The 16,588-nt window shown below is 47.6% G+C and overlaps 1 protein-coding gene across 2 annotated transcripts in view; it reads right to left on the bottom strand.

Moving 5' to 3' along the window:
- The window catches only part of DNAH9 (dynein axonemal heavy chain 9), a 354,158-nt gene that overhangs the window by 226,449 nt on the left and 111,121 nt on the right, over positions 1–16,588 (bottom strand). For both annotated transcript variants that reach the window (XM_036268293.1, XM_036268294.1), the window contains exon 28: positions 13,728–13,832. In XM_036268293.1, the coding sequence (XP_036124186.1) occupies positions 13,728–13,832 (105 nt within the window). The remainder of the gene's footprint in view (positions 1–13,727; positions 13,833–16,588) is intronic.

Raw genomic sequence — 16,588 nt, 5'->3', positions numbered from 1 at the left:
ATCAGGTACTATTCTGAGTATTTTACTGGGATTATCCCACTCAGTCCTCTTAAGAACTGTACGAGCCCTGGCCAGTTTGGCTCAGCGGTTAGAGCGTCGGCCTGCGGTCCGGAGAGACCCGGGTTCGGTTCCCGCTAAGGGCACATACTTCGGTTGCAGTTTGTCCCCGGCCCTGGTTGGTCGTGCGGGTGGCAGCCACTCGATGTGTCCATTCACATCGATGTTTCCCTCTCTCTCTCCCTTCCTCTCTCTCCCTCCCACTCTATCTGTACAAAAAAAGGGAAAAATATCCTCGGGTGAGGATAAAAAAAAGAACTGTACGAGATGGATGGGTCCTAGTTTTATAGATGAGGAAACTGAGGCAGGAGGCCGTTAAGAAACTGTATTATAGTATATAAGATGTTGCCATAGGGGAGGGAGGGATATGCGGAACTCTGTACTATTTTTGCAACTTTTCTATAATTTTAAAATGTGTTCAGAATAAAAACACATGTGCCAGATGTCTAACAGTGGGTAAGTGGGGCCACCTGGGTTGAACACCTGGCAAGCTCGTGCCAAAGTACATACCTTCCGCCACTGCCCCAGGTGCCCCCCACCAGGAGGAGCCCCGCTCCATCAAACCCAGGGCGGGCAGAAGCAGGCCTACAGTTGTGAATACCCAGAACACAGAGCTAATAAAGCCACTGTAATGATCATTACCTGCATATCTTTTTCCATGGAAACAACCGCAAAGCTATGTCTGCCCACCCCTGTATATACATTTTCAGAGGAACTGTTTTGCTCTGAGCACAGTCATGTTGGTTATAATGTAGAGGCATAAGAGTCCTCAAGGTTAAAAAGGAAAAGGTGCTTTGGACACCCATTAAACAAAACAAAGATCGAAAGCTACAGAGAAACCAGTGTTCTCAACTTGGGGGGATTTTGCATCTGCCCTCCCGAGGAAACATTTGGCCAAGTCTCGAGATGTTTTTGTTGTCACAGCTGGTGGGGGGCGGGGTGCTGCTGGCGTCTCGTGGGCAGGGCCCAAAGGTTTACCAACAAGGAGACTGAGGCCGAGATGTGTGTCACATGAGCACCATCCACGGCTGGTGTCCCTGGGTGCAACCAAACTCCCGTGCACATTCTTGGCCCCACCACAGATTGACCAGATCGGAAATTCGGGGGGTGACCTCCAACAAGGCGCGTTTTAACAAGCCCTCCAGGTGACGCTGGGCCAAGCGAAAGTTCAAGAACCACTGTAATCTAGTCAATTCCTGGATTTCTACTCATACCCACTCCTGCTCAGGGGTCCCCATTGGGAGCTGCAGGCTGACCCCCCCCCTCTCAGGTGCACCGGAGCCCTCCAGCCCCCGCTGCCTGCCATGGGAAGACCTGTCCCTGCAGCCCACTGACCTGGACCGGCCAGGCTCCCTCCTGTGGGCTGGATGGGACCCCAAGCTCCACAGTCCCCAAGATGTGTTTCTTCCTCGACAGTCTCCCTCTCAGCTCAGGTTCTCAAAGTTGGCTGAACGTGAGAACCACGTGGAAAGTTATATTAAATAAAACTGGACGCCCAGGTCCTGCCCCAGACCAGGGGACCGCATGTGTGGATGACTGTTCTCAGACTTGCCCAGGCCGCTCTCCCGTGCACCCGGGTCGCAGTCGCTGTGCCAGAGCAGCAGGGACCCGGCCTCTGTGCTCACGAGCCCCCGCGACCTTGGGAAGATGTGATCTATTCCAGCAGGTCTGGGGTGGCGTTGAGGGAATGCACGCGTTTTCGACAGGTTCCCAGGGCATGCTGACACTGCTGGGCCCCAGCCTGAGGAGCATGGAGCTGGATGACATCCTTACTGTCCACTCTCAGGACATCTGGTGGCCAACTAAGTGTCCTTGCCACTGGACCACATTGCCTCACACCAGCTTCATGACCCACCACTGCCCCTCAGTGAGATGGGTTCACTGTCTTTCCAGCCTCTTTAACTCCACCTCTAGACTGGGACTTACTTTCTGCCTTGTATTTCATACACGTGAACAGGTTCTTACTCCTCTGGACCGCAGACCAGCTCTGATTTCAGGGGTCAGTCCTGTTATTTGTACCAGCCGTGTGTGCTTGTCTGGCCATGGGGACTTAAAAGTAGCATCTTTCCTTCGAAGACTAGACATCGCTGATGACGAAGGGGGCCGCCCGTGGCCTCCCGCCCAGGCGAGGGCCCTGCATCCCACGCGCCCACGAAGTGCTGAAGTCATGGTCACTCTCTGCAGGTGACGTGTTTGTATGAGGCTACCAGCTGGCTCTGCAGCAGGAACCGCCTCGGCTATGTCCCCACACCCTTCTACCGTGCCCTTTTCATTCTACGGACGTGGCCCATCCCGTGGCCCCCTGTGGTCATTCCCTTCTCCAGCCCTTGCCCCCAAAGGCCACGTGTCAGCGAAATCCTGTTTGGCTCACGCCACGCCTCTCCCTGCAGCGGCAGCTTGGATTCTGCTGCCCCCAGGAAGTGCGGCCCACTCATCGCTCCTTACAGTCTTCCTAGATGTGTGTTTCTCTAGGCCTCGGCTCCTCTATGAAGGGGGTTCTGGGAGAGGCTCCCTTGGTTCTGAGGCCACAGCATTGGGTCAGCACCTCGAGCACTTGAAACACCACTGTGGTGGGCCCCCGAGTCCTCGCTAACGGACTTGCTGCTTCTAGCTGCTTCCGGCCATGGAAGGGAGGGAGGTGGCAGGGGTGCCTGGCTGAGAACATGGGGGGATAAGGAGCTGGAGGTACTGGGCGGTGCAGTGTGCCCCCGAGGTGCACGTCCTGGGGCTCAAGGCCTAGCGAGCTGACTGCAACAGTGATGGCGTCGTTCTGAAGGGAGTAAGTACTGTAACAGCTTCTACACTTTATAACAGCGGAGTAATTGCTCCTGGCATTGCCACACTTTTTCCTAATGGATATGCCATTCTGCCAGAGACATGAACACGCACCTGGGACACGGGAGCATGCTCACTTTGCGGGCACGGAGTGGCGAGGAGGAGAGGCAGCGGGAGAGGGCCGCAGGGAGAAAGGGTCACAGCTGCCGGGGCGTCTGACCCATGTGCCAGCCTGGAGGACTGTGGGAGAGGTCAAGAGCAATGTTCTCCTCGGATGGACGTATGATTTTGAGAGCGACCACCTCAGATTTTCCCAGGCTGTTGTCAGACCACCTTCTTGAGATGTCTCCTATGGGTATGTTCTCAGACGGGAGTGTGGGAGCATCATGGAACTCCAGGCTCAGCTTTTTTCATGCAATCCTGGAGGCAAAAGGGAACTGATCTTGGAGAACCCATTACTGACCTCATGTTGGACTGTTTCAAAGGAAAGCAAGTTCACAGTGTCTGCTATCCATCAGGGCCAATGACACTTAGGAAACTGTTAAGATTGGTAAGGTAGCTGAAGCTGGGCCAGTTGAGAAGGAACAAGGGTGTAGAGAATACAGGGGAGACCAGTGTAGACCTTGTGTGCCTGCCCTGTTGTGTTCCAGACTTCTACTTCCTTTCAAGCCATTTACTACAGTGTTCAGGTAATAATGATGCAATCAACACTACCACCAGCACCATCTTCATCATCACCATTGACACCATCACAACCATCATTGACACCATCACAACCGTCTTCACCACCATCATAGCCACTGTTATCATCAACAGCATCACAATCAACACCACGATCATCATCACCAATATCACCACCATTACTTGTCATCATAAGCACCATCATGGTCATTACCACCATCCATCACCACCATCACCACCATCACCACCACCATCACCACCACCATCTCCACCATCACCACCACCACCACCACCATTATCCTCCTCATTGTCATCATCATCATAAGAAAGACTAACATTGATCAACTGAGAAAAATGGCGGCGGAGTGAACGGAAGCTACACAGACCGTCTCCCAGAACCAAACAGGAATTACAACTATAACACAGACAAATCGACGGGAAAAAGCAACAGAAAAGCAGCTTGGAGGACCATATAACGAGGGACACTGACTCCATCCCGGTAGGCTTGCGAAGGCACGAGACGGGGCTGGGAGCCCACGGTCGGCACCTCAGCAGCAGCCGTAGCTGGGAGCGGCGCCCTCGGGTCACACTCCCAGGCGGCCCCACAGCGCAGCCGGGACAGAGGCTGAAACAGCCACAGCCACTCACCTTGGGCTCCAGCAGAGGGAGGGCAGACTGGACTGGAGCTGTGTGGGGACACTCGGGATTGGGAGGGCGCTCAGAGCTTTGGCTGAGTGCAGCCACGCAGGACGGTGGCCATATTGCTCCTTCCCAGGGCTCTGGGGAGAGGCAGCAGCCCCTGGCTCAGAGATCCAACCCCACCCTGTGGGCCATTGAAGTGCTAATTGAGGCTCATTAACAACCAGCATCTGCCCCACCCTCGTGAAAGCCCCTTGTGCTGAGCACCTGAGGGAGTTTTTCAATCAACTGACAACCCAAAACTCATCAAGTAACCTCAACTGCTAGCCTCCAGGCAAAAAGATAGAGGATAACAGTACCTTTCCTGGGCTAGCAACTCTAACCAGAAAAGTAAGACTTGACAGTGGTGTTTAACGTGGGTCCTCCCTCGCTCATCTAAACACAGGAGAGGGAGCCACAAACAGCAGAACACCAACACCCAAGGGAAAACTTGACAGGCTCCAAAGCCCACAGTGACAGCCAAAATGGTGAAACACAGAAACAGAAGCCAAATGAAAGAGCAAGAGACCTCCACCGAAGATGAGATCAACGTGGAGCAATTAGGCATGTTAACAGAGCTAGAATTCAGAGCCATGATCTTCAGGAAGCTGAACAGCATGAGTAACGACATAGAGACACTGAAAATAAGCCAATTGGAAATTAAAAACCATCAAGAAGAGATAAAAAATGACATATCAGAAAGGAAAAACACATTGGAAGGTTTAAAAAGCAGAGTAGAGGAAGCTGAGGACCGGATCAGTAAATTAGAAGACAGGGTAGAAAAAAATCAACCAATCAGAAAAACAAAAGGAAAAAACTATTAAAAAACAGGAAGACAGCTTAAGAGAACTGTGGGACAACTGGAAACGTAATAATATTCGCATCATAGGAGTCCCCGAAGAAGAAGAAAAAGAGCAAGGGATAGAGGATATATTAAAAAAAATAGTGACAGAAAACTTTCCTAATTTGGTGAAGGAAGAAGGCATTCAAGTTCAAGAAGCACAGAGAGTCCCAAGTAAGAAGAACCCAAACAGGCCCACCCACACCAAGACACATAGTAATTAAAATGCTACAGATTAAAGACAAAGAGAATCCTAAAAGCAGCAAGAGATAAGCAACAGGCTACCTACAAAGGAAACCCCATAAGGCTCTCAGCTGACTTCTCACAAGAAACACTACAGGCCAGAAGGGAATGGCATGAAGTAATCAAAGTCATGAAAAACAAGAATCTGAATCCAAGACTACTCTACACAGCAAGGCTATCATTCAAAATAGAAGGTCAAATAAAGAGCTTCCCAGACAAAAAAAGGCTAAGGGAATACATTAGCACCAAACCGGCACTGCAAGAAATGTTAAAAGGACTGCTGTAATTAGCAGTAGAAATGGGAAGAAAAATAGAACCACACTAAACAAAAATGGCAACAAATAAGTACATATCAATAATCACCTAAAACGTAAATGGATTGAATGCTCCCATAAAAAGACACAGAGTAGCTGATTGGATAAGAAAGCATGACTCATCTATATGTTGTTTCCAAGAGACCCACCTCACAACAGAAGACTCACATAGATTGAAAGTGAAGGGATGGAAAAAAATTTTTCCAAGCAAATGGAAAGCAAAAAAAAGCTGGGGTAGCAATTCTCATATCTGATAAAATAGATTTCAAAATGAAGACCATAACTAGAGACAAAGACGGCCACTACATAATATTGAAAGGATCTATCCAACAGGAAGATATAACCTTGATAAACATATATGCACCCAATATAGGAGCAGCAAAATATATTAAAAATCTTCTGGAGGAATTCCAAGGAGAAATCGACAACAATACAATCATAGCAGGGGACTTCAACACCCCATTGATAGCACTGGATAGATCCTCTAAGCAAAAAATTAGCAAGGAAACAGAGACTCTAAATGAAGCACTAGACCAAATGGATTTAATAGATATCTACAGAGAATTACACCCCAAAACTACAGAATACACATTCTTCTCAAGTGCACATGGGACATTCTCAAAGACAGACCACATGATAGGACACAAACTAAATCTCTACAAGTTCAAGAAGATTGAAATCATATCAAGCATCTTCTCAGATCACAATGGCATGAATCTAGAAATCAATTGCAACAAGAACATGCAAAGACATTTCAACACATGGAGGGTAAATAGCATGTTATTAAGCAATGAATGGGTCACCGAGTAGATCAAGGAAGAAATTAAAAACTTCCTGGAAACCAATGAAAATGAACACACAACAACACAAACTCTATGGGATGCAGCGAAAGCAGTTCTGAGAGGGAAGTTCATAGCACTACAGGCCTACCTCAAAAAACAAGAAAAATTTCTAATTGACTGTCTAACCTCACAACTTAAAGAACTAGAGAGCAAACAAAAAGAAAACCCCAGAGCAAGTAGAAGGAAGGAAATAGTAAAGATCAGAGCAGAAATAAATGACATAGAGACCAAAAAAACAATTCAAAGGATCAATGAAACAAAGAGCTGCTTTTTCGAAAAGATAAACAAGATTGATGGACCCTTAGCTAGACTCACCAAGAAACAAAGAGAGAGAACCCAAATACACAAAATCAGAAATGAAAGAGGAGAAGTAACAACCAACACCACGGAAATACAAAAGATCGTTAACAACTACTATGAACAACTATATGGCAACAAATTTGACAATCTAAGCGAAATGGACAAATTTCTAGAAACACACAGTCTCCCAAAACTGGACCGGGAAGAGATAGAAAATTTGAACAGACCAATAACAACTAAGAAAATTGAAGAGGTAATCAAGACTCTCCCAGCAAACAAAAGCCCAGGCCCAGATGGCTTCACAGGGGAGTTTTACTGAACATTCAAAAAGGAACTAACATCCATTCTCCTCAAACTATTTCAAAAAATTCAAGAAGAAGACTTCCAAACACGTTATATGAGGCCAGCAAAATTCTAATTCCTAAACCAGAAAAAGACACTACGAAGAAAGAAAACTACAGGCCAATAGCCCTGATGAACATAGACGCCAAAATCCTGAACAAAATATTAGCAAATCGGATCCAGAAATACTTCAAAAAAATTATTCACCATGACCAAGTGGGATTATTCATTCCAGGGATGCAAGGCTGGTACAATATTTGCAAATCAATAAATGTGATACACCACATAAATAAGATGAAGAATAAAAACCACATGATCATATCAATAGATGCTGAAAAAGCATTTGACAAAATCCAGCATCCATTTCTGATAAAAACGCTCAGCAATGTGGGAATAGAGGGATCATATCTCGACATAATAAAGGCCATATATGAAATACCTACAGCCAACATCAAACTCAATGGACAGAAACTAAAAACATTTCCATTAAGAACAGGAACAAGCCCTGGCCAGTTTGGCTCAGCGGTTAGAGCATCTGCCTGCGGTCCGGAGAGACCCAGGTTCGGTTCCCACTAAGGGCACGTACCTCGGTTGCAGTTTGTCCCCGGCCCTGGTTGGTCGTGCGGGTGGCAGCTACTCGATGTGTCCCTTCCACATCGATGTTTCCCGCTCTCTCTCTCTTCCTCTCTCTCCCTCCCACTCTATCTGTGCAAAAAATGGAAAAATGTCCTCGGGTGAGGATAAAAAAAAAAAAAAAAACAAGAACAGGAACAAGACAGGGATGTCCACTTTCGCCACTCTTATTTAACATTGTACTGGAAGTCTTAGCCACAGCAATCAGACAGGAAGAAAAAATAAAAGGGATCCAAATTGGAAAGGAGGAAGTGAAACTGTCATTATTTGCAGATGACATGATATTATACATAGAAAACCCTAAAGACTCCATCAAAAATTTACTAGACTTAATAAATGAATTTGGCAAAGTAGCAGGATACAAAATTAATGTCAATAAATCGACGGCATTCTTGGACACCAATGATGAACTCACAGAAAGAGAAACTGAAAAAACAATCCCATTTACCATCGCGCCAAAAAAATTAAGATACCTAGGAATAAACTTAACCAAAGAAGTAAAGGACCTATTTGCAGAAAACTACAGGTCATTGGAAAAAAACATAGAGGAAAATATAAAAAAGTGGAAGCACATACCCTGTTCATGGATTGGAAGAATTAACATCATTAAAATGTCCATACTACCCAAAGCAATCTATAGATTCAATGCAATCCCCATCAAAATACCAAAGACATATTTCATAGAACTAGAACAAATACTTCAAAAGTTCATATGGAACCAAAAAATACCCCGAATAGCCACAGCAATCTTGAAAAAGAAGGACAAAGGTGGGATCACAATACCAGATATCAGGTTATACTACAAAGCAACTGTAACCAAAACAGTCTGGTACTGGCACAAGAACAGGCATATAGACCAGTGGAACAGAACTGAAAACCCAGAAATGGACCCAAGGCAATACGCTCAATTAATATTTGACAAAGGTAGCAAGAGCATACAGTGGAGTAAAGACAGCCTCTTTAATAAATGGTGTTGGGAAAATTGGACAGCTACATGCAAAAAAATGAAACTAGACCATCAACTTACACCATACACAAAAATAAACTCAAAATGGATAAAAGACTTAAATGTGACCCGTGAATCCATAAAAATTCTAGAAGAAAATGTAGGCAACAAAATTTCGGACATCATATGGAGCAGAATTTTCACTGATACATCACCTAAGGCCACAGAAAGAAAGGAGAAAATGAACACATGGGACTACATCAAACTCAAAAGCTTCTGCACAGCAAAAGAAACAATCATCAAAATGGAAAGGCAACCCACTGTATCGGAGAACATCATTGCCAATGATGTATCAGATAAGGGGTTAATTTCCAATCTATATAGAGTGCTCATACAACTCAACAAAAGGAAGACAACCCAATTAAAAAATGGGCAGAGGAGCTGAATAGACACCTCTCCAAACAGGACATACAAATGGCCAAGAGACATATGAAGAAATGCTCATCGTCACTAATCATCAGAAAGATGCAAATTAAAACAACAATGAGGTATCACCTCACACCTGTCAGAATGGCCGCCATCAACAAATCATCAAACAACAAGTGTTGGCGAGGGTGTGGAGAAAAGGGGACTCTAATACACTGCTGGTGGGAATGCAGACTGGTGCAGCCACTATGGAAAACAATATGGTGTTACCTCAAAAAATTAAAAATTGAACTTCCATTTGACCCAGTGATCCCACTTCTAGGAATATACCCTAAGAAGCCTGAGACACCAATCATATGTACCCCCATGTTCATAGCAGCATTATTTACAATAGCTAAGATCTGGAAACAGCCCAAGTGTCCATCAGTAAACGAATGGATAAAAAAGCTGTGGTACATATACACAATGGAGTACTACGCAGCTGTAAGAAAGAAAGATCTCTCATCCTTTGAGACGACATGGAGGGATCTGGAAAGTATTATCCTAAGTGAAATAAGCCAAGCAGAAAAAGACAAATACCACATGATCTCACTTATATACGGAATATAATGAACATAACAGTCTGAGGATTATGGTAGACCCAGAAACATGGAAGTAGGGCACAGACTGACATCCCTCAGAAGAGGGGGTGGGGGAGATGGGAAGAGATAAACCACAGAACTTATATACATATATGCATGACCAATGGACATGGACAACTAAGCTGGGGACGGGGCGGGGGTGGGTTGGGGAGGGGGTGCCAATGGGGTAAAAAAGGTGAAATATCTGTAACAAAAAAATAAATAAATAATTTTTTTACAAAAGAAAGACTAACATTTATTGAGCGCGTACTCTCTGCAGTGTTTTAAGTGCCTTACACATATTAATTAATTTAATAATTATTATAAATGCATCAAGTAGGCACAATTTTTTTTTTTTTGGTACATGCCCCTAGTGGGAACCGAACCCAGGATTCTCTGGTCCGCAGGCCCACGCTCCAACCGCTGAGCCAAACTGGCCAGGGCAAGTAGGCTTGACTATTAACCCCCTTTCCGGATGTGGAACCTGAGGCTCAGGCAGCGGCTGGACCGACTGAACACGCAGTGTGGTGTCAGAGCCTACCCACACCACATCCCCACCCTGCCTTGCTAAGCCCCCTCTACAACCACCTGCTTCTTTTAAAACCCCAGCTGTCTGTGGAACTTGCTTACACGCCCTCTGGAGTCCGAGCCAGGCTCTGTGCTGACCCTGGTCTGCTCTTTCCCTTGGCTCCCTGCGGGGCGCCCTGAGCGGACGTCTGGCACCCACTGGCTGCTGCGCTGGGACACCGGGCTAGCGGCTCGTGACGGGTCGGCCTGGATTTGAAGGAGGGCAGTCACGTCACTGCAGCTGGCTGGTGAGAGTGAGAAATGCCCTGACACTTGGGCAAGCACCCGGGAGGGAGGGTGCGGAGGATCCTAAGAGCAGGATGAAGGAGGTGCACAGGAAGGGGAGTAGAAATGACAGAGGAGGGAGGACAAGAACGGGGGGAGGAGGCAGCAGCTGTGAGCGGCTGCGGTGGGGGAGGAGGGAGGAAACTCCAGGCACGCGGGGGACTCTGTGTCCTCAGCCCCGAAGGCCACAGTGGTGAGAAGCCGACGTTCATCTCCCGATTTTCAGAATCATGCTAGGCCTAGAGTTAGTGCTCTGAGAAAGGTTTACTTTGCTGTTCTACCCCACATCTTACACTCCATAGTGGACCGCGCCCCAAATTCAGAGAGACCTTCCAGGGCGTCATTCCCGGTTTTAAGTAGTGAAGGGTCCAGGCAGAGGCGAATGCAATCGGCTAGTGTTTACTGGTCTGGCTCGGGGATTTTTGTTTTTCTGGTGTCTTTTTTTAAGTAAAATAAGTTGCCAACTTATTGAAATCTAAAATAAATTTTAAAATAAAAATATGGACATTCAGCTTCTATTTAAAGTTTAAAAGATCTGGCCCTGGCTGGTTTGGCTCAGTGGTTAGAGCGTCGGCCCATGGGCCAATGAGTCTCAGGTTCGATTCCGGTCAAGGGCACGTACCTCAGTTGTGGTTTGGTCCCTGGCCCTCCTTGGGTTGTGTGGGAGGCAACCAGTCGATGTGTCTCTCTCACATCGATGTTTCTCTCTCTCTCTCTCTCTCTCCCTCCCTCCCTCCTTCCCTCCCTCCCACTCTGTCTGAAGGTAAATGGAAAGATATCCTGGGGTGAGGATTTAAAAATAAATAAATAAATAAAGTTTGAAAGATCTGGCATCGTGGACCTCGCATTCCTGCAAGGAAGAGGCGGACGGTAACTGTTCAGCAATGATCTCCAAGGGAGCAACACGGCGGGAGTTGAGGCGGGTGCCAGTTCCCACGGTGGAGACACCCCCACCTTCGCCGTCTCCACTCTGACTGGTGGGGGGACACGCGCACAGTCAGCTCCTGAGACCCAGGGACCGCGGGTTTTCAGGCCCAGAGTCAGGCGGGCTGGTTCACCTCCTTCCTCTACTCACCCCTCCAGGCAAAGCTGAGGGAAACCCGCATCACCATGGAACCAGGGAAGGGCCAACACTCCTGCATCTGTCAGGAGCGTCACCACCCAACAGCCTGGACAAGAACAGTGAGTGGAGCACCAGCTGGCTGCCAAATGCACCGGGGGCAAGACGAGCCACTCTGGGGGCAGAGGGAAGAGACGGGACCCTGCCGAGCCCCGACACGTGTGGCTCCCACTGCAGCTGGAGATGAGGCTGGGCCGGGTGATCAGCTGATGCCGTGGCAGGCCTGTCTGTGGCAGGGACACGCGCCTGGACAGGAGGGGGCAGCACGTGGGGAGGGGAGGGAGGCTGGCCCCTGCCGGGACAGTGGAGGGGAGGATGCTCCTTGCCTGCCTCCCCCGCTGTGGACAGCCGGCTCTCTGCAGCCCCTCCCCCTCTGGCTGCCCTTTTTCTCAGCCCTGCACACTTGCCTAAGAAAAATGTCAGTTAAGCTAAACATTTTCATTGTTCTTTGTCTGGACCCGAAAGGTACAACGAAAGGCCTATAGGGACCAAAGAGTCCAGTTTTCTTTTTCCATCGTGTTTACATATTGCTATGGAAATAAGAGCGAACCATGGGAGAAAAATAATCCACTTCGACCGCATGGCGCGTGGACTGGGCTGGAAGCTCCAGTCAAGCAACTGCCCCCAAAACCTTGCTGCACCTCCATTGCTTTGTCTGTTGAAACAAGAGGGATGGGGGCTCTGAAACAGCTCCCCCTGGCGGGCAGTGGGGGCACTCACTTACAGGCAGCACCTTGGGAACTGGGGCTGGCAAAGAATACGTGTCTCCCTGGCGACTGGGGGACCCTTCCGGGAGGTTGTCAGACTCCTGTTTGCACCTTTGCAGCTGTAAATAGAACTCGACTGATTGCAGCCACTGATTCACCCACAGACCCTCCATAAAACCACTGCCAAGTAGGGGGTAATTCCCCTTTCAGAAATCTTCAGAGCTCCCTGTTGCCGATTGAAGGACGCATAATGCACATCCCGGCCTTAAAATCTGTCTGTCTACCATTTGGTTCGAACCTGCCTGTCTAAACTTATGATCTTATTTTACCTCCTGTAGGCCAGCTCTGTGCCCAGACCTGCACCTGCTCTGTGTGGACGGGTTTACACACACACACACACGTGTGTCTATACATATGCACATACGTGTATCTGTATGAGGGAGTAAGAGTGGCTCACAGGGCTGGTGTGGGAATATAAGAGACATCAAGAGATGACACACAGCAAGTATCCCGTACAGAACAGACTTTCAGCAAAGGGTGGGGCATCTGTCCCCACCCCTCCCTCTTCCGATGCTCCTACTGTCCAGGAGACAGTTACCCAAATGTAAATCCCCTCCATCCTTTTACGCCCGGCCTCTGGCAGTCTTGCCCCATGGCGTGAGCCAGGATTCAAGTCCCTGCTAGAACACTAATGAGTGCTCACATCGGTCTCAAGAACTCACGTGTTGGCAGCTAGGGGTGGTGTCCCATCTCACTGGGACCCTTCACCGGGTCTCGAGCGCAGCACTTGCTGGGCTGTGGGCATTCAGGAGGAGCTTTTGGGATGGCCTGAAAGGCGAGTGGCACCACTGCATACACTCTGACCAGAAAATGACCGCCTTCATTCAATAACATTCCCCCTGGGACTCCTGCTTCATATGTAATGAAGGGAGTTGGGCTGAGAGAGGTGGAGCAACTTGCCAGACTCTCAGGAAAAGCAGAGCTGAGTTTTAAGTCCTGGTCTCAACTTCCAAAGCCTAGGCCCTCTCCCAGGAGCTGGGCGCTGCCCCCTGGTTTGTCCTCCCTCACCCCGTGAAGCAGGGGAGTTGGCGGCTCATTTCCATTTCACAGAGAAGAAAATGTAGTTCCCCAGCCAGTAAATGGATCCACCTGGAAAGGGGCCTGCAGAGCACCCGCATCCTGCACCCAGGGTTGACTTCAGAGGGTGGAGGAAGGGGCGTGAAATGCAAGGGGGAGGGAGCCGGGGAACTGGAGGAGGAGAGGCTGAGAACAGGAAGGGCAGACTTCCGCAGTGAAGCGTGAAGACTTGGCATGAAGACCACGGGCTTTCACCAACTCTGGCCCCCGTACCTGGACTGCCACCACCGACAGGACCTCCACGGAGATCCGATTAAATTCATCGAAACAGCCCCAGGCACCGGTCTGAGCGAGGCCCTTGTAGATGTTGCCGCAAGACTGCAATGAAATGTAGAGATGAAATGACTCTTAGTGTCTGGCTTATCAGTACACATTCAAGCCATTTTTCCTCCTCTTTATTAGAGATGCGTCCAGACCCCTACAAAGCACTGGGTAGAAACCTGTACTAAAATTTCAAGAACAATTAAATTTTTGATGGCTGTGGGTGCCAACAACAGTCACGGGATCAAACAGAACCTTTTAGAGACACTGAGCACAAAATCCCTTTAAAATGTCACCAAGCTTACATTACTGTTGATTTTGTAGCTTTCAAAATCCCAGGAAATGAATAAAATATTATTTTTCTTGCACCATGCAGACCAAAAGCCTTCCACTCAGCCTCTGGCATGCGCTGGTGGAAAAGTTTATGTCTGTATCTTTAAACCTGTGCCCAAATCAGGTGTCCCGGGGTGACAGGAGGCTGGAGATGAGGGCAGGAAGTGATAACCTCTACAGAAAATAAATTGCAGGTAAATCTTTCAAATGAGACCAAGGAAAGGATTTCAGAGGGAAGATGCTATTTCTGTCCTAAAAATAAAAACCATTCTGAGCGTTTAACATGAAATAGCAAACCACAGAGCAATAGAAAGGGAGAGTTGCTGAGAGACATTCTCAAGGTCATTGGCAAGGAGACATCATTGAAGTGCGGGGGAAGTGCAAATAGTAGGAAAGTCCCATTTATTTACTGAGTGGGTATTATTTGGTCATCGGCTCTGTGCATAGCTCATGGGCTAGACACAGGGGGCTGTCCCCCTAAGATGAAGATGAGGTACACACATAAAACAGGAAAATTGCTGCACAAGCAGAGGTTCCAGTGGACAACATACACCACCAGCGTTACGAAGTTCGGAAGAGTGGGTCAAAGTGCTCTAGGATGCTCTGTTTTGCAGAAGTGAATTACAGATCGTATTACAACAGCACTTTCCAGAGTTCGTTTCAAGGAATGCCAAATCTGCAATAAGTTTCTTGAAGACAAGGATCTTTGGTCAAGCACATTTGGGAAATATTTGCGTTCTATAATCCTCTTTTGCCAATTTATAATACACATTAGCATTTGAAGAGCCCTGAGAAGTTCTGCACAATGAATTCATTCAACTTTGTGATATGCCTGGGATTTTATTATTTTTTTCCTTATGTGATCCCTGGTTTTCTCAGAAGGCACTCCGGCAAACATTAGTGGAAAGAATACAAGAAGAGAAGTCAGAAGATCAGGGGTTTTGGTGCTATATGGTATCTTCAGAACATACATTGGGAATGCAGGCTTCATGGGATGATAGTATCTGTGTAGGCAGAATAGAAGGGTGAGGGCTCTCCAGAAGGAGGAAAGATTATGGACAAAGAATGAGCAAAATTGCCCAGCTGGTGTGGCTCAATGGTTGAGCATCGACCCTGCACCAAGAGGTCGGTGGTTCGATTCCAGGTCAGGGCACATGCCCAGGTTGTGGGCCCGATCCCCAGTGGGGGGCATGCAGGAGGCGGCCAATCAATGTTCTCTCTCATCAATGTTTCTATCTCTCTTTCCTTCTCCCTTCCTCTCTCTCTAAAACCAATAAAGAAAAAAAAAACAACTTTTTTTTTAAAAAAAAGAGTGAGTGAAATCATGATGTCTCTTGAGAAAAAGAAAGGTGCATTTTAGCTGGAAAGTTGAATTACTAAAGAGAGTCATGGTGATAAAAATCCTTGAATTATTATAGTTTGAAACACAGAACATTATTAAATCAACATTTTAGCAGAACCAGTCCAACATGACAAAAGCTAAAGCTGGATGTGGGGCAGACTTTGGAAAGAGAGGGAAGAATAAACCCCACCTTTTATTAAGCTCCTTGAATCAAATGATTCCTCTACTCACGCCAATACTTAGTGAGTGCGCACCGTGTGCCTGGGGTTGTCCTGGATGGTGAGGACTCGGCAGTGAACAAGGGAGGCAGAGCCTATGTTTCATGGGGCTCACATGCTAGTGGGGAACACAGACAATGACACAGAAATAAGACGCCATCAGCTAGTGGTAAGTCCCACTGAGTCTAAAATGAGGGTGATGAGGCTGTTTCAGATTGAACAGTCACAGTCTCTCTAGGAGATACTGTAAGTTACAGGCATTGTGTCGTGTGCTCAAAACAAACCTACAGCTGGATATTGCTCTGTTCATGAGTATATCTATAAGACACTTGAGATGTATATAGTAATATCTATTGTTCTATAGACAATCATAGCAACGTGTCAAGTGTCACAGTACTTAAGTGGAAGTTCAGGAATCGAAACTGTGCTTTTCTGCATTAACAGTGGTTTCAAGCCCTGGCCGGTTTGGCTCAGCGGTTGGAGCGTCGGCCTGTGGTACAGAGGGACCCGGGTTCGGTTCCCACTGGGGGCACGTACCTCGGTTGCAGTTTGTCCCCGGCCCTGGTTGGTCGTGCGGGTGGCAGCCACTCGATGTGTTCCTTCACATCGATGTTTCTCTCTCTCTCTCTTTCTCTCTCTCCCTCCCGCTCGATCTGAACAAAAAATGGAAAAATGTCCTCGGGTGAGGATAAAAAACAAAAACAAAAGCACACACAAAAAAACAGTGGTTTCAAAAGCCTTTTCGAGCTGTGGATCCCTTTCAACCAGTGGATATCCAATATATAACACGGAAAAAGTAGGGCTTTCACAGATGGACACCCGTCACCCCCACAGCCTCCCCCGTGAGGGCCTGAACAGAACGCCACACTCCACCTGCCCTATTTCTGATCCCACCACAACTGCACGGTGGCTGTGGGCTG

Source organism: Molossus molossus, unplaced genomic scaffold, assembly GCF_014108415.1.
Source record: "Molossus molossus isolate mMolMol1 unplaced genomic scaffold, mMolMol1.p scaffold_m16_p_19, whole genome shotgun sequence".
NCBI classification, from domain to species: Eukaryota; Metazoa; Chordata; class Mammalia; order Chiroptera; family Molossidae; genus Molossus; species Molossus molossus.
The sequence above is the reverse complement of the archived record's forward strand: the minus strand, read 5'-3'. Positions and strand labels throughout refer to the sequence as shown.